The sequence below is a fragment of the Gobius niger genome (genome assembly GCF_951799975.1).
Source record: "Gobius niger genome assembly, chromosome: 13".
In the NCBI taxonomy this organism is placed as follows: domain Eukaryota; kingdom Metazoa; phylum Chordata; class Actinopteri; order Gobiiformes; family Gobiidae; genus Gobius; species Gobius niger.
Window position 1 is genome coordinate 6,963,213 of NC_136864.1, and position 23,207 is coordinate 6,986,419.

The 23,207-nt window shown below is 40.8% G+C and overlaps 1 protein-coding gene across 1 annotated transcript; it reads left to right on the forward strand.

Annotated features, from left to right (window-relative positions):
• Window positions 1-1,991: 1,991 nt before the first annotated feature.
• On the forward strand, window positions 1,992-20,489 carry miga1 (mitoguardin 1). The gene is made up of 16 exons (XM_079569029.1): window positions 1,992-2,092; window positions 3,097-3,229; window positions 7,966-8,140; window positions 10,101-10,216; window positions 10,295-10,427; window positions 10,492-10,634; window positions 12,478-12,589; window positions 12,662-12,768; window positions 16,296-16,399; window positions 17,651-17,723; window positions 17,826-17,912; window positions 17,991-18,089; window positions 18,172-18,306; window positions 18,387-18,440; window positions 18,551-18,667; window positions 20,249-20,489. The coding sequence occupies exons 2-16, from the start codon at window positions 3,128-3,130 to the stop codon at window positions 20,465-20,467; spliced, it is 1,776 nt and encodes a 591-aa protein (XP_079425155.1). The 5' UTR covers window positions 1,992-2,092; window positions 3,097-3,127; the 3' UTR covers window positions 20,468-20,489.
• The last annotated feature ends 2,718 nt before the right edge of the window (window positions 20,490-23,207 follow it).

Below are 23,207 nucleotides of genomic sequence, written 5' to 3' on the forward strand. Positions count from 1 at the left end.
AGGACATTGAGGAGGTGGACAGTTTCAAGTACCTGGGTGTTCACCTCAACAATAAACTGGACTGGTCCCACAACACCAACGCCCTGTACAAGAAGGGCCAAAGTCGCCTCCACCTTCTGAGGAGACTGAGGTCCTTCGGAGTGAGCAGGCCTCTGCTCAGGACTTTTTATGACTCTGTGGTGGCCTCTGCTCTCCACTACGTTGCCGTGTGCTGGGCCCCGAGCAGCACAGAGCGGGACAAGAACACACTGAACAAGCTGGTCAGGAGGGCCAGCTCCGTCCTGGGCTGCCCCCTGGACTCTGTGGAGGAGGTGAGGGACAGGAGGGTGTTAGCCAAGCTCACCTCCATCATGGACAACACCTCCCACCCACTGCACGGGACTGTAGAAGAGCTGTGCAGCTCTCTCAGTGGCAGACTGAGACACCCTCAGTGCAGGACGGAGCGCTACCGCAAAGCCTTCATCCCCACTGCTGTCAGACTGTACAATAAGACTGTGAAGTAACGCCGACTGTAACAAGTGAATTTCTCCTTTGTGAGATTAATAAAGGTTTATCTTATCTTATCTTAAACTCAAGTCATTTTCTTTAAAATACTAATTCTCTAGGGTGAGGTCCACCTGGTCGCATTTTACACAAGTGTTTTTGAAGCATAAGAGGTTAAGATGTTAAACCATGGACTAAACATCGCCCATTCATTATTTTTAGTGAAAAGTTGTTTATAATGTGTATAATATTCTGTGATCATTTAAATATGGCAAAAAACACAACTTTATCTGACTCTCCTGCTGAAATTACTACAGAAAAAGAGCCACACGATTCTTCTCCTATAATTAGAATGATATAGCGCTATTTCTCCAGGCAAAATGAAGATATTTTTTAAAATAAGCCTTCATTGTGTATGAAAACAGACATAATTTGATAATTAATGTCAGAAAAGTATTAGTAACGAAAGGCCAGAGTAAATGTAATATTTCTTTGCATTAGACGTTCAAACAGAGCGCTACCCGGAAGTAGCGTGATGACATCATCACAGCAAACAGGTTTCCATGGTCACCATAGTGTTTTGATGCGTTAATGTTAATAGAACTTCTGGTCTCTATTCCTTCGGTGGTGCGATGGCCGAGCGGATAGCGCAGGTCCCTCGACCTCATCCACATCGCACCACCGGGGACGGCGCTGCCCATAGCCATGTCTACTACACGGATGTCATCATGGCGTGTCGCTCGCTAGACACGTTGTGGTGCCTCCGTGGAGGAAGCAGGTCGTCTCTTTTGTTTAGCGGCCAGTTTTATGGAAAACACGCCGACTCTAAGGTCACCGGTTCGAGCCCGGGAAGGGGTCATTATGACACGAGATTGATTCAATAAAAAATAGAACATGTATTCCTATTCTCAACTACTTCAACAGCATTAAGTTGTTGAAGTCCCGGGTTCGAGCCCGGGAAGGGGTCATAACGGGGCGGACTGGGACTAAAAAGTGGCCCTGGACTCTGACCAGCCCGGCCCAAGTTAGTGTAAACACACGCGTCCACAAAGACATATTTTGACATCAATTTATAATAGGCCTAATTTTTGTTGCGTGATTGCTGTGTCACCAATTAACAACAGAGCTGTTAAACAAATAGAATAGAGATTTTTTTTTTTTTTTTGCTGCTTCACTGTGAAATTGCAAGGCCGGGTAGCAGCACCTTCTTGCAGGCTGTTGGCCCTCAAGCCAGCAGCCCTTCTGTGCTGCTCCAGAATGGACCTATGGCCAGCCCGCCCCTGCTGTACAATGGGTATATCATAAAATATAAAAAATGATAATGATATATTGTAAAACATTTAACCCTTTCACTCAAAGGGTTAATATAAGCGAAATATATAATACATAAACCTTTTTAAAACGAAACCCACACATTTCATGCAATGTAATCAATCCTCCAGCAGATGGAGCTGCAGCCCTGTCGCCGTGTACCGGAAGTGCGTGATCAGTCTTTTATTTTGAAGCGTCTCTCCTGCGCTCGTGCGTGCCTCCAACTGCTCGTGTTTCCCTGGTCCTTCACTTTGAGCGGCGGAGGTCAAAAACTCTGGCTGGGACCATCCTCTAAACGGTAGATTCCTCTTCTATATCTCAATGCCATCTCTTTTTCTTCAATCGGGCCAATAAATCCTACTTCTGCGGCTTGTTTGGGTATGTTTTGATGTCAAATTTATGGCGTTGTAGTGTCCTTTTCGTTATTACATGTGCTAGCCGTTAGCTACTTAAGTGCAATTGTGCAACAAAACCTCTTAGCTTTTATGCCATTTGCCACTAAAAACTCTCTATCAAACAAATGATCCAGGTGATAATAGAACAATTCCTGTGTTTTAAAGCAAATGGCCTGCTACAGTGTAATAGATATGTTATAAACGGCTAATACAGCCTCATACTCTACAGTGCAAAAGTAAAGGAAGCTATTGCTAACAAAGGCAATTTCTGTGGGAAAAATCGCGAATGTGCCTTTGCATTGTCCATTTGCGATTTTAAGTTGGATGTCGTTTCATGACGTACCAAAACATAGAAAGTAGTTGCATCTTTGCTACAAGAAGAAACCAAATATTACGCCTCATTTATGGATTAACACCATAGTTACTCGTCATTACTATAGTGTAACATACAGATGATCTTTAATGTGTCGTAAAATCTTCATGCTTTATCTGTCTACAATGGGTTCCGCTTCTAATCATGTCGTAAACAGTTGCATTTTTTCTTCTTACGTTTATCAAAGTGGATGTTCGTTAGGATGTCCATATTCTGAATAGATCTGTGTTAAAAATGTTGTAAAAATCCAAATTCTGTCATCAGTGCCGCACATGAAGTACTGCTAAACTGCTCATAATCATAATCATGCACCTTGGAGACAGTTATGTTGTTTGCAGAAGGTATTTGACCTCGTTCAATCCATTTATTTTGTGAAATCAATGATGAGACCGATATCAAACAGTGAAAAAGACAAACAAATCTCAATAACCAAATGCGACACAGCTTTCTGCTATTCGTACAACCTTCGATTACTCTAGCAGCTCTACTGAATGTAAAAAAGCACAATATGCATTAAGTGTGATTGTCTTCCAGATGTTGAGGTGAAAAACATCTCCTGCTCGACATGATGAGGCCCGAGAATCTGAGCTCGTCACAGCTGTCGATGAAAACGGCTGCCCTGCGAATGGTCGACCTCCCGCTGTCCGTCTACAGCTCGCTCTCACAGGTAAGCTTTATACTTTAAATTTGTATCGCTTATTGTTGTAGCTGGGAATCAGTAATAACATGAATAGGGCTCAGGATTTCAGGGATTTCTGGCATATTCCATAGTAATAAACCAATGAAGATTTGGTCTCTAGTTCATGTTTGTTGTTAGTCTTGTCCCCCCTTAAGCGCTCGTGCTTCACGGCTCGAAGGTCCCGGGGGTTCGATTCCCACCTGGACGGGGCCTTTCTGTGCTGAGTTGGCATGTTCTCCCCGTGTCTGCATAGGTTTCCTCTGGGTACTCTGGTTTCCCTATATATGTAAATATATGTATATTTTGTAACATTTTGCACATTCACTGGTGTATACATGTTTTTTACAAATAATCCTGTGGTTGTCACTCGCCATGTTTAAAGTAAGCCTACACTCATCTGTCTCTACTGTCCTGCACAGGACCTGTTTAGTTTGGTTCCCTGTGCGTGGCAACATTGTATGTCATGTCTTTTTTTTCTTTGTGAAACTCATATCATGTGACATGTGTCATGTGACAAGGACACATGACCCCTACAATTAAGCTGTGTATATATACAGGTGTGTAAGAGCTAAAAAAATTTATTGTCTGAAGAAGGGCTAAGGCCCGAAACGTCACTGTCTGGTGAGCATTAAAATAAGCTTTGGAGCGACTAAGTTGTGCGGATCTTTTATTTATTTGTTTCTGTGACACTTTCCATTTTTTGATCCTGCACACTTATTTAGAACTGTGGATGTGCGTGCCTTCACCCACTACTCTGGTTTCCCTTACCATTAAAAAAGCGCTTCTGTCAGTCTCCCCCAGGGGAAACTGAACATCACCGACTGTGGGGTGAATGTAAAGTTGTCTCGTGTAAAGCGCTTTGTGACTATGTCCGTGAAAGGCGCTATACAGATAAATGTTCTTCTTCTAAATGTGAATTTCTACTGTAACATTGTGTTTATAACAAAGGAACTCTCAAACTCTATGCACAATATTAGCTCTTTTTTATTATGAATATCATTTGTAGTCGGTTCGGTGAAGCTACTGTTAGCTAGTATGCATGCCTGTTTGGTCAGTATGCAGTTTATAGTTTGATTATTTTAAAGGGGCTAGATGCAAGTTGGCCATTTTATACTCACTACTGCCACCTCAGGTCATACTTGTAGCTGCAGTGTCTATATTAAGCTCGTGCATGACGGCACTTCGAACTAACAACCTTTTGTAGGGGGAAGAAAATACATGATAATTTGTTTTTTATTCATTGTGGTTATGTTCAGTTATGCAAAATCCTGAATGATTTCTGTTTAGTATGAACTAATGTTTTGGAAAGTATCAATTATTCTCATGCCTCCACTGGAGTAACATACTTGTCTAAAGGAATGGCTCCAGTAAAGCAAGAAATTCTGACTCTCAAGCCAACCAACATCATCAAGTAGAAGAACAGTAAAAGATTCTCTTCATAACATATTTTTATTCACCGAGTGTCAGGCGTAGCCAGTTTACGGGACAATTTCTGTGTCACTCTTCAAAAGGTGGGGGCTGAGTCAAACCCCTGGTGCCTCAAACGTAATAATGTTGCTCATCTAGAATTAACAAGAAATAACAAGAACAATTTGGGAATTTTATTCTGTTTACGTGCAGTCAAATTCCTCAAACTTCTTCTGTTGGCCAAAGGATATAAATTGTGTCATCCCTAGGCCTGTCACGATAACAAAATTTTAAGTTCGATATATTGAGGCAGGAAAATATCACGATAAACGGTAATATTGAGGATGACTTGATGTCACTGAAGCCAACTTAAACAATGGAACTCTCATCAAAACTTGATCAAATGCATATTTACTTCAGTAAAATTGTTCACCCTCTTAAAGGAGGAACAAAGAGATTCAACATGAGCTTAGACCCTTGACTGTAGGCCTCATGAACACTTAATTGTAGCTTCTTCTCATGCTTTTTGACCGCTTAAAATGACAGAGGTGTGTGTTCTTATAATTTCACTACATGTTGCGTTTATTGACATTGCATGTGACGAATTAACTATCTATCTATCTCAAATATTGCAAAAACAGGTTAAAATGAAGGAAAAATGTAAATAAATGTACTGATGATAATTACTGACACTAAAAGATATATTGTTTTTCTGTCATTTACCGGACGATAACTCGATATAGTAATTATCGTGACAGGCCTAGTCATACCCCATGAGCTGGACTAAGTGTAGTTTATTGTAGCTAATGGTTAGTAACTGTTAACACCTTCCTTTACAATAAAATCTTTGGAATAAATAGAATATTCTAAGGTCCATTGTTCAGTCCAGAGTGGTTTGCGAAGCCCTTTGAATGGTAGGTGTAATCCCATAATTGCTTTAAAGACTTAGGCAGGTTTAATCAGTAGATTGGCACAGAAGGCAACCGTTGGACTTACCACAGTCTGTTGTTGTTGCATGTGTTCCCTGTGTCTGAAGGAGTTTCCTTTACTAAACCACTAACACATATAAACTGTAAACATTTTAGTGGGATTTTTCTGGATAAATGAAAACCAATGATGACCCAGCTCCTGTTTCTGCACATGGACGGTCGGAGAAATAAGCAGAATGTAAACCCCCTATAACATTCATAATCTTGTATAATTCTCTATTTCACATCCTGCCCTCAGCATCAGACCCCCTCAGTGTTATGTAATCTGTGCTGTTTGGGAATATTCAGCTCTGTCTGTGGTTAATCCACCGCTGCGTCACGGTGTTTCTATTAATAGATGAAAAGGACACACATCGCGTTTGAAATGGATTCAGTAAAAGTCTACGTGACAAGGCACTGATGCGAGGCTCGATGCAGTTTGTTTAAAATAGAATATTCATTTACTGTGATGCTGTTGGCAATGTTTAACCTGCAGATAAGACGGACACATGGAAATTTCTGCATTTGTGTTTTGACTTCGTGGTCCAGCTGATGTCAGGGTGTAGAATAGTGTTCATTGTAGTGTTCGCTGATATATTTTAGTCGCATTAATTGACCTGGAAACAGTGTAGAGGCCGATTAAAAGCTAATATCTCAGGAACTCAAAGTGATAATGTAGTGACTTCCTGTTTTGTTTTGGGGGTTGCATTGGAAGGAGCTCGGTCACAGCCTTCCCACAGCTTCCTCCACCTCAGGGGAGCTGAGAAACATCACGGGGGGGAAACGGCTACACGTTTGTACACCATATTTTATATATTTTATGTTGTAAATTGTTGCTTATAATGTCAGGACCATAAGAGATAGAGACTTACTGTTTTTTTGGTTTTAGAATTTGTCTTTTAAACGAGCTCCCTCTGAAGTACCTCCATATATAAACATGAAAGTCAGCCCTCTGCCCCCAATAAAGCGCCCCCTGCTGTCACAGTTCCACATCAACACATTTGACAGTTTAGAAGCAAAGCATAAACACAGGATTATAGACATTGTAGATGCACCACACCCCTCAGCTATATATTCTGGAGTTCTGTTCTATGACTGGGGGCATGGTTCATACGAGGGCTGAAACAACTAATCGATTATTATTATTATTGTTAATCGACAACTATTTACCATTACTACTATAGTAATCGATTAATCGTGTTCTAGTAAACACAGATTCAAATAGAGTAAAAATGGCATGAACATTGTGTATATTTTATGAAAACCAACTTTGTTTTTAAATTAAGGGGATTTAGTGTTTTGTACTTTGTAAATTTCATAAATATCCGTCTGTGTCTCATCCAATCAGAAGCAGAACTAGCACCAAGAGCCTCCAGCAAACATTCACTTTCAGTTTACTCCATCAACACGTCCTCAAGCGATGACACTTTAGCTTTATGTGATACTTTTTTTTTTTTTATATAAAATTTTCATACATTTACAGCCAAACGATTAATTGGGAAAATAATCGTTAGATTAATCGATTACCAAATAATCGTTAGTTGCAGCCCTGGTCCACACCAATACCAATCATACCATTGCCTCATTCACACACCACCACTTGGTCTGCTACATTTAAAAAAATCAAAAATATTGGTGGACCATATCGCCATCTGCCTTAGAAAAACCCATATCTGTCAATCAACCTACTATATTTGTCTACTATTGCACTTGTGTATCTTTTTCTATCAGATATATTTATTCTACACATGTTATTACTCTATTTTAGAATCCGTGCAATTGAAATATTAGACTATACGAGTGATCGCTGTTATTGTTGTCTCAATATCTTCCGATGTTGGTGAATAGTCGGCATCCAGGCCTCTGACTCTGTTTGAGAACATTGTTTTTGTCTATCATAGGACTATTATTATTTATTTCAAACATCAAATTGCCTACCACTGCCCTCCAACGTGACGACATCGCAATTGCTCGTATTGAAAGTGTTGTTGCTTTGAGCACCTAATGTAAGCGGGAAAGTGCTTCTTGCAATTGATTTGATACCTTTAAGATCTTAAAAGATTGCTGGAAATGTGGGTTCAGGTGTTATGAAGTGCTATATAACCACTGTGTAGAGAAACGTAAAATAAAATGCTGAGAAACTGCTGCAAGTGGAGGATCTGCCTCTTGAAATGTCTGACTTTAAACTCGAGGTCAGACACTGAGCATTACCCTGTTCCCACTTTGCAGCCTACGTGTTTTCTGCCTCTCACCATGTGTTTTTCCGCCCTCGCCGCCTGCTCCGTCGCTGTCATGTTTCCCTGTTGTAAATATAGCCTCTCACCTCTCCCTCACTTGGCTGTGTCGCAGGTCAGCGTCAGCCCGGGCACTAAGCGTCTGGTGGCGGCCACGGCGTTTGGGGCGGTCTCCCTGCTCTACCTCGCCAGACGTTTCCAGAGAAGAAAGAGCAGAAAGAGAAGGTCCGCGCCGCAATATGAGCAAGTCAACTTTGAGGTTTTTGCCAAAGCCTCAGCACAACACAATGGTAAATACTGTGATGATACATTTCAGACATGTTTGCAGAGACATACAAGGTTAGCAGGTTTTTATAGATGGTAAGTGTATGTGATCGGATCATTGCAGCCATTCAACTTTCGATAAGACTGGATTTATTATTTCAGTAGTGCTGGGTTGCTCTGTATAAAAGATCACTGTGTCCTCCTGAGACATGTTACATAATCAAATTGGCGTATTAAGCCGCTGTGGGTTCAGTAGATCAAAGCTACACTACGCGACATCAACGCTGCCAGTCCTTCAATTACAGGGATGGCACAGGGGCAGAGAAGACATGTCCTTTATGGGAGGACAGTCAGCCGTAGTAGGGTTGGGCGATGTCCCCTTGAATGGCAGTTGACGATTCAGGCTACGAGAACAAAGATATGACGCTCAGTTTATGTCCTTCGTTGCTGCTTTGGCCACCGCTTCAACAGCATTGTTCACCTGGAAATCTACGTTGTAAGAAAGGACTTAACATGAACATGCACGGAATAACAAGCAATCCGTATCAGATAAAAGCTTATGGCGACAGGCGGTAGGCGGCCAGGTAGTGCTTGAGGCGGTTGGGAGACAAGCAGACGAGGCTGCCGGAGGGACGAGCGCGAGGCGTCCAGGGATTAAGTTTTTAGGTTTACTAGGCCTCGAGGAGATCCGTGTTTCTGGCATCACAGTGGTGGCTCTCCATCAAGATGTTGGTTCATCCAAGGGCCTTTCCGAAACCATTCCCCTACACCCTTCCACTCAGGCTTCAATGAGGGCACTTCCAGACGTTCACTCAACAGAGAAATTCGAGCTGTGACTTTCAGACGCACTCTCCCTCACGAACTGCACAACCCATAATGTGGCAAAAATCACTAATTTGACTGATCATACTTTTAAATAAATAAAAGGTTCTCTTATGAGTCAACAAAGTAATTCAGATTCAAATATGTCATATTTACATTATATAATTTAGCTTCTTCAAACTCACAAGTGAGAATTTTTCCTCTCCCAATAAAATCATATTAAGTCTCACTGTCACTTTCTTTTTCATTAATAAACGTCTATATGACGATAGAGTTGGTCCCAAGTAAACGCGGAACTGAAGTTGTTTGGTGTGTTGCTCGTGGGACTGCTCTCAGTGTAACACACACCTGTTAAGTGTGGTGTCGATGCAGACTCGCTGAGAAGGAGCTTTTCTCCCACTCCCCCTCACTGAGGGGTCCATTTCGGACAGAACTCCACTCCGCGGGCACGTGCAAATTGAGTGTTAGGGGGTCGGGTGAGGGAGGAGGAAGCGGTTTCGGAAAGGCCCCACCATCCATCGGAACAACCCTAAAACCTTAGCATTATTTTGAAGTAGACAAAGACTTTAAACCAGTGTAGTCCAACCAGAAGTACGGGGACCCATGGGGCGGTACCTGAGCACGTAGCAGGGAATTATTTCAAATGAACAAAGCCGGTGAAATTGAGCAGTATTTGAGCTTCAGCTTAAAATCATATCTCTCAGTTAAAGGTAAAAGATACATTGTCTATTTATGGATGGATACTCCCTGGATGAATGAGAGCCTTCACAAACAAGCTCTATATGCGTTGCATCAGATGCAAACCTGCGTTGTAACTACATATGTTGATTCCATCAACTCTCATAAGAAAATAAATAATGGATTTTAAAATGCCCTTAAAGCTGTGGTAATCCAGTAATTTTTCATAGATTAATTTTAATTTGGTGCCATAGATTTACATGTAAATTTGTTAAAGAAAAACAAACCATACGCTTGTGTCAAAATATAGCACCAGGAAGGCACAGCAGTGTTAGTATCGGCGTTCCACTCTGTGTCTCATTACGAACTCCAGCTGAGACTTTTGGAAACCCTGCTTTTGATAATCCCATAATACTCTCTGGGTTGTCGGGGTGTAAGAAAGGCGTTGGGAAAGACGGTTCTAAACTATCCTCTCTGTGTTTCCAGAAACTAAGACCGAGCCAGACCATGATCTCCCTCTGCACAACGGGAACTACACTAGTTTGGTCATCACCACAGAAACCTATAGAAAACTGTCCGGGTCCCTGCAGAGCCTGGCTTCAGTAAGACTGACATTATAAATATACATATTAGATACATTGAATTGTCAGGAACATGAATTTTCTCATTTTGCTGCTCAGGTTAAAAGCATGACTTCGTCCAGTAGCAGCACTTGTGCAAACGACTCGACGTGTTGGGACCAGCCGGGCGACTCGGACGTGGGCAGCGTGTTGAATTTACCCGTGACTACGCCAGAAAACCTGTATCTAATGGGTGAGTGTCTGTTTAGCTTCTAAATGTCGCTGTATTGCTGACTTTAACCCTCGCTTGTCTGTAGGTATGGACCTGTTCGAGGAGGCGCTGCGGAGGTGGGAGGAGGCTTTGACTTTTAGGAGCAAACAAAGTGATGAAGACGATGATGAAAACTGTGGCTCGATAAAAACAGGAGCAGGAGACGCCATCGCAGAGCAGAGCATGGAGGTAAAAGAGGACACAAACAAGCAAACAAACAAAGAAGTCATGAAGTAACTGTATCCACTTTACCAAATGACTAAAGGTTGGAGCGGATATCAGTACGTCAACCTTTCAGTTATTGGTGCAGGTCAAAAGTTAGGTTTCAGACCCTGAACACGTCAGAGAAAACCACACTGGTGTTTGCCTTTAGAAAGTTTAGACTATAGTAAGTCACAATCTGAATGCAGGAATTCACCTTAGAGCAGAACCCGTTTAAAATCTTTAAAGTTATGTTAAATTTAATCTATGTTTTGAGATATTTTACAAACACAACTTATCGTTCGATATGTGAAAACTAAATATTTTTGTCTGACTCAATATTTGCTCATGTGCATTTGTTTGCACAAGTTTGAACTTTTAGTAAAACGGAGACCTCCTGTCTGTAATATGACCACAGATATTAGACAGTCTTGATTCTTGATTCTAAGGCTTATTTTAGCTGCTGATAAAGAGTAGATCAATCAACATTAAGACCATGTCCACACGTATCCTGATATCTCCACAAACGCAGACTTTTCTACAACTGTATAACAAACTATTAGGGCTGGGCGATATGGACCACACGTCATATCCCGATATATTTAGTTTGAATATCGATATCCCGATTTTTTTCCAAAGCCAAATATGAGTAGTTTTATTGAAAACTCACTGTAAAATGTAAACATAAACACTGTATAGCAAAGCTCTGAAAGGTGCACTTTTAAATAAAAAAATATCTTAAACAAAAATCGCCTATAAAGTAAGATAGGTCAATCTTTTTCTGAGGGCAGCATTTAGCTTCGATCAATTTTCCACTCTTTTTAGACATTTTCTGGTGGAATATGAACTTATTTATCACATAAATAAAGTCAAGTGTAAATCGGGCCCATTTGGATATTTTGTCTCAACAGATTGTTCAGTAGAGGTGAAAAAACGGCAGTTGTAGCAAGCGCTAGCTAATCGTTAGCATTAGCCCGATGCTAACATGTAGCATCAAGTTAGCATTCTCAGTTATTCATGTGTCTATGGGCTGTTGAACCACTTTGCTCCTCCCCATGTCTTTGTATCTTTATTTAGTAGAAAACTATATTCATAATTCAGCATTTGTTACAGTAGTTTTTGAATAATTAGAGAAAATTTAATTTTTTTCAAAATTGTTTTCCCCCTTAACTGTTTTCAAAAATGACCATATATGGGCGATTCCAGAGATGCCGCCTGTATCTAAAACTTTGAAATCGAGAAGATGAGCGCTGCTAAGGTCCCATAGGTGTAATAGGTTGTAGTAGACTCACGGGTGCTCTTCCAAGGAGCCGATAGTGCATGAGGACAGAAGAGAGACTAGCTGTGTGTGTCAAAAGCAGTCAAAAAAAGGTATGGAGGCACTCCGGAGTAGCAAAAATTAAAAATCCTTTATTAGTGCATGGACAAGTAGGTTAAAAAACGCCAACGCAACAAGTATAACTTTCTTGAATTATTTAAGTTGGCAAGTCACAATGAGTCAAATCAAGGTTAAAGGGACTATACAGAGTTTAAAAATGTTAAAATTAAGTGTTAATTTGGGTTCAAAGTGCCGTCATGCACGAGTTTAATATAGAAGCTGCAGTTACGCATAAGACCTGAGGTGGCAGTAGTGAGTATAAAATGGCCTACTTGCATATAGCTACTTTAATATTCTTAATTTGAGTAATTGTAACCAACATCTTTTTGTGGCACTGTAGAGTAGACAACGCCGATTAAACTTCTGTGATAAAGTAAAATCTAATCACAGTGAATTCTATGTATAATATTGTGTTGACCATTATCCTTATGTCCTCTCCGTTTCTGTCTCCAGGACGTGATCAGTGCAGAGTTCGTCCACAGACTGAAGTCGCTTCTTCAGAGAGCGTATCATCTACAGGGGGAGTTCGAGGGAGTGCTGGGAGTGTCCGGGTCCAGCAGCCAAGGTAACAGCATTTCTCACAGAAGGAGACTCTACGCTCGCTGTTCTGTCCGTGCTCATAAACATATGTGTTTAGCAGAGAAACTGGCAGAGATGTTGTCCAACGAGGACCTGGAGGACGGGTGCCTTCGCGACAGCATCAGCGTGGCAGACTCTACGGACTCTTTTGTGTCGGCTGCTGAGGTGAGAACCAGGCATTGTGTTGGAAATGGGGCTGATGGGGATATTTGGTAACTTTGTCCACTTTTTAAACCTTCTAGTCGATTACAAACACATGAATCCACCGGCTAACAATACTGTCCTTGAGAAACCTTCTAAATCTCCTAAAAGCCTTATCCTTCAGTGACTTTGATAAAGCGTGACAATGAACCAAACGCGGTTTCCTTGGCGATTGAAATAGCCGTGAACTTCCCGGAGGTTCAGTTTCTGTTTACTGGGCCTGTCCCGCTTTAGTCGTTCAGCTCGAGAGGGGCTCGGGTTAATCCTATTATCGCCAACGCACTTGACCCATAAAGGAGTCGAGGAGTTGGTCCCACAGTCGAGAGAAGATTCAGATTTAAACGTCTGTGGAAATGATTGGACACATTTATTCGCTTTTGTCTTGAAACTGAACTGATGACTTCGAGTGCAGTTTGGTGCAACGGTTTAGTGTTTCTCAAACTGCAGTACTTAGACTTGTTCTAGTGGTACTTACGGTTTACTCTTTTCATTTTGAAAGTAGATTTTACATGACTTATTATTGCATTAAGTTTTATATTTTATTGTTCTAGGTCTAGTTTTACACAGTTCCTCTTTATTATATTTTAGCTTTTAGTCCAGTTTTTGACCTGATTCTAGAAAAGCTATATAGTTTGGTGTCAAAAGTTGTTGATTGAGGGTTATCACCCGCTCTCAACAGGCCTCTATACACTCTGGCTTTTTAACGCACCTCACTAGATAAGGTATATAATTTGGGCATGTCATTATCATAATAACGTTAATAAATAGTGGCAACAAGGCAAGATGACAGAATATAATCCAATGTGCCTATATAATATGAAATTGGATGTTCATTCATTGATAATGACAAGAAGGATAATTGTTATGATGTGAAATGCAGCTAAAACCTCTTTGTTTGCCAGTGCTGCAAATTGTAAGCTAAGTCTGCTGATTGTATGTTGACAATTGTAACTACATTTGGATAAAATAAAATAAAAACTCACAGACATGTACAGGTATATAGTTGTGTTTCAAAACTGATACAGAATACTTGTTTATCTGATCTAAATGTAAAAGTAAATGTAATTTACATGAGCAAGGGGTAGGCGTAAGCAGGTAACTGCTTAAACAAACTAAACTAAAAAGAGAGAAACCACTGTTCTAGCTTTAGCCCCATTTAACCTCTTAACCCCCACCTGAACCGAGCACATTTTCTCTAGTTTGGCTTTACCCAAATCTAAAAGCTTCTTGAAAAAAAGTGTCAAAATAGTGAAACAAACGAGGATAAAAACGCAACAAAAGAGTAACAAAACACAACAAAAACATGACAAAAATGCAACTGAAAAGTGACACAAAAACGTGACAAAAAAAAGACGAAAACGCGGTGACAAGTTACGGTCTTAGCTTTCAAATGACACATTACACTGTTGCTCTCCAGTTGAGAAGCTTTTACACTTGGGCAACGCCGAGCTGGACAAAATGTGATTGTTTCAGGCGGGGGGTAAGAGGTTAGAAGAGTTTTAGTCTAGCTTAGGGCTGCACGATTTCATGAAAAAATACTTTGATGAGTATTTTAAGTTTGTTTTGGTGGAGCCGATTTTCTTCATTGTCAAAAGACCAAGGGCTGGAATCTCCAATTGTTGCCCAAATTAAAGCACCACTTTCTACAAAAGCCAATGTTGTTCATCAAATATGACCTAAAAGGGTGTCCTGCAGAGAGTTCCATGAGTTTTTTTGTTTTAGGTTGAGTCAATCTCAGTGATGTTACGAGATATTGGGACTTTTGGACAAGGCGTTGTCATGGTGTGTAATGTTAAAACGCTCGACTAAACCTCCCACTCGTCCCTGTAGAGTGTAAGACATTGCTCAGTGAAACGTGCGGCTGAGGACTCTCTATAAATAACCCGTGTACATTCCTCTGTTTGACGTACAGCTCACACCGTCGCCTCCTGACCCATATGTTTCAGTCGGGTCCATAGTCCTGCCCCTTATCTCCTCTGCACCGCACACACCTGCAGCCCTTCAAAATAAAAGCACAAGGGGAGAGAAACTGAGTCATCGATGGTTTGCAATTTGTAGATGAGCTGTTATATCACTCAGTCAGCAGCGTAATGTAAGGAAAGTCTCACTGCTTTGTAGGGCTGGGTACCGTTAAACGATACCAGTACGGCATCGAAAATGAAGGTTTAGGTACTACCGGTATCGGAAAAATAAAAGTATCGAAAGCAGGTACCGAAAACAAATATAAAATCTTTATATTCAAGTTTTTATGCTGTTGGTTACACAAATTTAAAAAGGAAAAAAAAAAGTGAAAGACAAGTAAATAAAAAACATAAAATGCAAATAGTGGAGAATAGTGGGTTAAATTTGGGAAACATTTGGGGAATTAAAAATATCAAAAAAGGGAAATAACGTGGAAAAAAGGGCAAGAAAAAAAAATTTGGGGTAAATTTGGGGAAAATTTGAAAAAAGGGGAAAATTGGGAGAGAAAAAACACACAAAAAATTTGGGAAAAATTTGAAGAAAAATTTAGGGGGGACATTTTTCTTTTAAATTGTTAAAAAATGGGGGGGAAATTAGAAACGTCAAAAGTTTTTTTCCGTCTGTTGTTAAAGGAAGTTTCATCTCAAACAACTAATACAAATGTACACTGCAAAAAGTCAATATCAAGCATTGGCTTAAATGACTTGAATTGAGGAAATTTATCTTGTTTTGAGCGGTTTTCACTCATTTAGACACTTTCCTGATCGGACCAAGTTTACTTTGCTTGTTTGAGGACATTTCAGACCAGTTCTAATGTAAATCTCGCTTGAAATAAGAAAGTAATATTGCCAATTAGATAAGAACAATTTTCTTACCCCATTGGCAAAGAAAATTACCTGAAATAAGGACGAAATGTATTGAAACGAGTCAGAAACATCTCAGAGCAAGTGAAATAATCTAGGACAAACGCCCAACAACATCTTAACCAGTCAAAACAACAAAAAATTGGATTATTATGCTCAAATTGAGATGTTTATACTAGTCTAGTTAATTACTTTTTGCAGTGTAAAAGAAATTAAATGGAAGGAAAAGAATAAATTAACATTATTCTTCTGTTTTATGGTTCTAAATGAAAAATAATTAAGTATCGGTATCGAAAAAAGGATCGTTCAGGTATCGGTACCGAAAACTAAGTATCGTTGAAACGGTATCGAAAAAAATGTAACGGTACCCAGCCCTACTGCTTTGGATTTGACTGGGTGATATTATCTGTAACTTTACTAAGAGCTGCTGTAACGAGTGTTTCTTCCATTGTGAGATTGAAGTATTTTCTTAATCCAACAATAAGTATATTATACAGTTTCCTCCCATTTATCAATCAATTTGCGCAATTTCACACTACTACATTATTATCTTCTAGACATTTCTTTGATCAACAGCTCCTTGTGTGGTAAATGGTGTGACGACTTTGGGAGATTGTTCTTTCGCTGTGAACACATTTGTAATGCAGTGTCTTTTGTCTCTCGCAGCTGTCGGAACAGCGAGAGCTGAGGAGCGTCCTGGGACACCATCCTTTCTATGAAGAAGCTTTACAGCTGGCAGAAGACGGGGACATCTCCTGTAGAGTGATGAGGTAATTCACTTGTGGTAAAAAAAGATGTTTGCCACTCCTGAATTTGCCCAAACACTGTGCATTCCCAGACACTTTCACGGCACATTTTAGAACTAAAGGTCAGCACACACTATAAACGTTTTTTGCCCGATTTTTCTCTAATTCCCAGTCGTGCCGAGTCTTCTTAAGTCGTGGCTCGTCGAGGCAGTCACACAGAGTCAGTCGCGTAGGTTGGGGGGTCACGACTGGACTCGCGTTCGAATCGTGTAGTGTGGGAGGCAGAAAGACGCAACTGGACTCCAGTCGTAGGAAATCAAACATGTTTGATTTTTAAGCCCGATTTCAGACGCACAGGAGAATTGTGGGTGATTTTACCTTCCCCAAAGCAAACAAACAGAAAGCAGTGGCCAATGACAGAGTGAAATAAAGACAGAAAAACACTTCAGCGCCTCTATTTTCATTTCTCTGCTAAAACAGTGGCACAAACAACTCATTTCATGGCTGCAGCCCCACACGAAACAGCACAACTCTATATCACCTTATTTCACAAGAACTACTTTTTCCAGCTACATCTCAACCACAGAGTTTAACCGCGGCACTTACTGAGTTTGGAGATGGACTTTCCAGCTATTTTTCTCCGCTAGCTTCTCTGCTTTCTCTGCTGTCTCCTCCATGGCTGATGGTCCATCTCCTTTTCTTATTAAAGGGACAATACAGAGTTTAAAAATGTTAATATTATCTATTTCACTCCCCCTACATGTTCCAGCCATGTCCTAATGTTTAGAATGAGCCCAGACCTGTTCACCACAACTGCCTCTAAAATCCTGCACAAGCTTAATATAGAAGCTGCAGTTACGCTTAAGACCTGAGGTGGCAGTAGTGAGCATAAAATTGCCAACTTGCATCTAGTCTCTTTAAATACAAAGAAATATGTCCCGCATCTACATGTCGCCGACGATTATCTTCATTTTGCCAAGTTGAAGGCTCGTAGTTTCAGCAGCAGCATTGAACCGTGTTGTTGTGACAGCGATCACATGACACTGTTGACCAATCAGGAGACACACATGTTTCCCACGTTCATAAACACAGGCCTATATTTGCCAATCTGGGGTCAGTTTGTGAAGCCGGAGGAGAAATGAAGCCATAGAGTGGACAGACGGACTCGTGGACCCCCCCTTCTTTATAAAATCGTATAAAAAAATTGTGTAGTGTGCGCTGACCTTAAGTATTGCTGTCCCCTTTTATTTTTTCATTAATTTTGAATTCTGTCAGGACTGAGATGCTGGACTGCATTGGAGACGTGGATTTCCTCGCCAAGCTGCACTGCGTCCGTCGAGCGTGTGAGGTGAGTTACGCTCAACATGTGTCGATAATGGACAGTTCCTGATTTCAAGATCTGTAAAACCACTTCTTGCTTGATTCCTGACGCTTTTTACTTTCTCTTCAGCTCATTTTGTGTGAGAGAACGACCAGGACGTTTTTGGCCGAAACGGGAAAGAAAATTCTGTCTTCCATCATCGTCAAAGCTCAGAAGGTCAGTGTCCGAAAGTTAATAACGACTCCAGAACTGCCCTGTTTCTCCACAATCTCATGTTTCATTCATCTTTTCCAGAGTCCAAGACGATTTGAAGACGTTTTTGAGGAGCTCGTCGCCTTTTTAGAGAACACAGATCACTGGGAGAACACTGAAGTAGAGCTTGCAACACGAGGGGTAAGACATGAGTTAAAGCATTCAAATATTCCTCAAAAAGGCTTGAAAAAGGGAATAATATTAACAGACATTTCTTTTTTAGGTCAGACATTTAAACTTCTACGACATTGTGCTGGACTTTATTCTCATGGATTCGTTTGAGGATCTGGAGAATCCGCCGATCTCGATTCAAAACGTGATCAACAACAGATGGCTCAACAGCTCCTTCAAGGAAACCGTAAGGAAATTCTTCTGTTTTTGTTTTTGAATCTTTGTGGAGTTTGTTAAATATGGCACAATTTCTTTTTTTGCCTCCAGGCGGTGGCGTCGAGCTGTTGGTCAGTGCTCAAACAGAAGCGGCAGCACATGAAGGTGAGATTGAACGTTCAAACTAGAGATAATGTGTCCCAAGTTTGAGCAAGGTTTTCCTTATGGCTTATGTAAGAAACTGTATTTGTATCACTCCCTTCTCTCTCCTTCAGGTCCACGACGGCTTCATCGCTCATTTCTACAGGGTGTGTGAACAGATCAGTCCGGTTCTGGCCTGGGGTTTCCTGGGGCCCAAGAGCTCACTGCACGAATTCTGCTGCTTCTTCAAGGTCAGTGTGTTACTGAAGTACGGTGACTACATGACATGGCCTGAAATTCCCGTGGTGGGCGTGAGCGTTGTGCACCGAGGCGTGACACATAGCGAGGCGCATCATGGCTCTTTAAAAGGCTTCAACACAAGCAGAGGAGTGTTTCAAGTGTTATTTCCACTGATCACCTTTTGCCACACAGTGAGAAAATGAGGCAGTGCGGCTGTTTTATAAAAGAGAGAAAGACAAATATGCATCGTCTTTACTACAGCTCTCGTCTCCATCTTCCAAGTTTACAGTGATCCCTGTGTCAGTTAAAGTCCCAGACCGATGTATTGTTTGCAGAAATGACCGTCACCATTCGCCCACATGTGCTCGTAGCGCTCTCTCAGACAATAATAACCAGCCTCAACAGAGGCGTTTGGTGCTTATTGGTCTTGAACTGAAGCAGTTACTGCTGCTGATGCGGAACGAGCATCATTTTCAGAACAGTCTGGGCTAGATTTAGTCTGCCTATCGCTAGACAAAATATCACAAGTTATATTTAGTCTGGGGACCACCAATTCATTTTCTCTTTGGAGAGGTGTGGTTTACGATTGTCCATAGCCATTTATTGGGCGCTACGAATGTCGATCATGCGTTTGCACGTAGCCATAGCCAAGTCCTTGTATCAGATGATGCAAGACGTACCTGCTGTAAACCTTCGAGTTAAACTATTTAGAACGCGGTCTAAAGCTTGATCAAAATATGGCGTCGCTGCTGTCATGTTGGATCTGTAAATAAAAGTTTAAAAAAAAAAAGATTTATCCCTAAACGAACTAGCTTCCGTATGTCGAATAGCTCGTCATCGTCTTGCCATCCCTCCTCGTTCTGTGATAGGTCCCCAAATCCATGCGAAAATTTCGGCCGTGGTTCCCAGGCTGTTGTGCAGTTCGAAATGATTCGAGCGCACACAGCAGCATGGGTTCTCCCAGGCAAGGCTAGATTCAGGATCCAGGACAAAAGCTTTGAATTCAGGACTGTCCCGAAATGTTTTGTTTTACATATGGTTACCCTATACAATATTGTGCCACAGTTTAAATTATGTAAATGATAAACCTGGCTATAAATGTAGATATGTATGTTTATGTATCTATCATGACAGTAACTATGTGGGCAGGAGTGAGTGGATAAAAAAAATATTCACTCACATAAAATAGAATAAATTTAACTTCAGTAGAAAAGTATATGTTGAAAAACGACTTGAGCAGTCAATTTTGGAGCGTAAAAAATTTGATTGTTTTGTTGTAATCTGACTTGAGTTACAACGTGAAGAGTTTTATATATTTTTTAAGTATTTGTATCAACACGTGAGAAAAGTAACCGACAGCTTTACTTCTTTAATTAGATATAACTTAAGTAAATGTAAAACGGTAGTGGGTGGAACTTCCAAAAGTAGAATTTTTTTCTAAGTTAAAGTAATAAACTACCCACCTTTACTGACCCCTTGTGGCTGGAGGCTAGAAGACATCTTAAAGAATGAGTTGCCAATCTAAATGTACCTGGACCTCATTTGCGATACTAAAACCCTGCTTGATAAACACCTTGTCGACTCCGTTACAGGACCAGGTGCTGCACTTCCTGAAGGACATTTTCGACCTGGAAAAGGTCCGTTACAGCTCCGTGGAGACTCTGGCCGAGGACATGCTGCGCCTCTTACACAGGCGCACCGAGCTGCTGCTGGCGTTTGTGGGCGCGGACTCTCTTCACCACGACAACGGCTGCCACGACAACGAGCTGGAGCTGCTGTCCACCGCCCTGTTAGACGCTCGGGTGCAATAACGCAGGGTCTGCAACTTAGTCCGGACCTAAGACACCGAGCATTAGTCAACTCTGTGGAGCTCTTCAGACCGTGTGGCTCTTCCAGGGTTTATTTAAGACAAGCTACTCAGTTAAGTTTACAATACAGATTCTGCAGACGGCACAACAGTAGTTTGTACAAGTCATGCCCAAAAACTGTATTTTTATTGCCACAATTTCAATATTCAAGAGAGAATTGGACACAAGAGGCAACTTTTGAGCAGGAACTTGTGGAGAGAATGGGATTTGGATCAGAATATTTGTATCTTTGACAAACTTGTGGGGTAAAAATAGTCGAGCAAAGTCATAATTATTCAAGACATGTATATTTAATGCCAGTTTGAATCCAGTTATTTACTTTTAATGAAATTGGTGGCATTAGTTTTACCACAATTCTTTGAATGGCTTTTATTGACCTTTGTTTTAACCAGGATAGTCCCACTGAGATTAAGAATCTCTTTTTCAGGGGAGTCCTGGCCCCAGAGGGATGTTTTTTAACGCCCCGCAGAAACCCTGACATAACAGAAGCCAAATGAGTGTCAACTTTAATTTACCTTGACATGTGCATCCAAATACAGGATTTTCGTAGAGTTCCGTTGATCCAAGCTTTGATCTGAAAGGAAGAGGCCACCGTTTTTACACACTGAGATATGTTCTTACCTTAGCTTAGACGTGTTCATTTGTGCCTGTCTGGTCTTCACGCTTGCCCTCAGTCATGTAAACACAGCACAGACGGCGTTAGCATTTAGCCTCTCCTCTATAGCTCTAAACAAGGTGAAGATAGAAGCTACCAAGCTCTTCCACGTTTTCCCTATTTAAATATGGTTACGTGAAGTGTTACACGACAAAGTAAACAATGTGGATTTTCTAAGCGGATAAAAGGGGGAACTATATTGTAAGGTGTAATAATACCAGGAGTAGTTCAACATCCGCGCAGTAATATCTTCACTTTATTCTGCGGATGCCGAACTACTCCTGGTATTATTACGCCTTACAATATAGTTCCCTCGTTGTGTAACACAGGGATCTCCAACCAGTAGCTCGCCAAAGACTTTCTACATCTCTACACGCTTGATAGCTCAAATTTTAGAAGCATTTTCTGTTTGTTCTGAACATACTGAACACAGTCTACAGTTGGTTCAATATAGTAAAGTATAAGGACTGAACTCAAGTCACTTTCTTTGAAATACCATCTTGGCAAGTAATTCTTCTGGGTGAACTCCACCTGAGTTGCGTGTTTTTGAACATAAGTAGCTCTCGGATGTTCATACTGTGTGAAAGTAGCTCGTCGGGCAAAAAAGGTTGGAGACGCCTGGTGTAACACTTCACGTAACCATATTTAAATAAACGTGAACGGAAAACGTGGAAGAGCTTGGTAGCTTCTATCTTCACCTGGTTTGGAGCTATAGAGGAGAGGAGGAGAGGATGAGAGGCTAAATGCTAACGCCGTCTGTGCTATGACAGGTACAAATGAACTCGTCTAAGCTCAGGTACGAACATATCTCAGTATGTAAAAACGGTGGCCTGTTCCTTCAAGTCAAAAATTATCCAAACAATCCGTCAACTTATTTTTGGCAAAGCTCCGTGACCCTTACATGGATAATAATGAATGGGCTTTGTTCAAAATCCTGACTTTCTGCCTCCTCCTATTACTGCATCAACAATCCAAATACTAAAGACTTGTCTGTGAATATTTATTTTAACTATTGAGAAAAATGTCACACCAGGTCTGAAGGGCGCCCTCTTCTGGCTTTCATCCAAACCAAAACAAAGCATATCTTTCATGCTGCCGTCCACTTTCTTGGGAGAATAAATACAGTCTTCCATTCACATCGTCACACTAATATAACTGTGCCACTAAAAGTTACAATAGCAATAGTATTTTCTGTCTGGTAGAAGTGACGTTTAAGATGTATTTATTGCCATTCAAAGCAGTATATTTGTTGCAGAATATATTTTTAGAAGTAGAAATGCAAGATGTTATTGAGCTGAGTTTTTTAAGAAGGGAAGGCGGGCGGCGAGGGCGAGTTTATTCTGTGTTAAATAGGTTTTTGTTTAATGTGCAATGCAAAAAGCCCTATCAATGCAGGTGGTTAAAATTAAGGAAAAGAACAAGAGACGACTCGAGTCACTTGGATTTTGTGTTGTCTTTTTAATATGTTGAAATGTCTTGCTTATAAAGGGGGTTGGGTCAAACTTGAATTATCAAACACACAGCGGTCTCTTGTGCTTTTCCGGACAATGTGCAATTGCCTTACAAACCGTGGCCATACTTTTGCCTTGTCTAAATGTGATGAATGTGAAGTATTTAAACTGCTTTGTCCAGTGTGTCGGGTCAGTCGCTGCTGTAAAACATTTTTTTAAAGCAATATAGTGTAAGAATATATTTCAATATGTTAAGGTAATTTATGAACTTTCGCAGTAATAAGGGACAGTGTTAATGTCAATGTTCTTTCTAGGAGGCACAAGTGGAATAATGCAGACATGATGGAATATGCAGGATTTCAAGTTTAGTTTCTCACAGCAGCAGCTCCGAAACAGTGACTCAAGGGAGCGTCAGTGTTTCAAAGAGATGCTCCAACTCTATTTAACAAAAGAGTGAACATAAGAGCAATTCTTAAATGTGATCAATGACATCCTGCGCATTGTATTGATATTTAGATCTGAATTCCATCGGTGCTGCGTCTTAGCTTTAACTATGGATTTGTGCATCGTGTCTGAT

Bases quoted from the DNA above. Each gene is read 5' to 3' on its own strand.
- miga1 (XM_079569029.1), top strand. From the start codon at position 3,128: ATGATGAGGCCCGAGAATCTGAGCTCGTCACAGCTGTCGATGAAAACG. The intron at 12,769-16,295 runs GTGAGAACCAGG...TGTCTCTCGCAG, and splicing joins CTTTTGTGTCGGCTGCTGAG to CTGTCGGAACAGCGAGAGCT. The intron at 18,090-18,171 runs GTAAGACATGAG...TTTCTTTTTTAG, and splicing joins TAGAGCTTGCAACACGAGGG to GTCAGACATTTAAACTTCTA.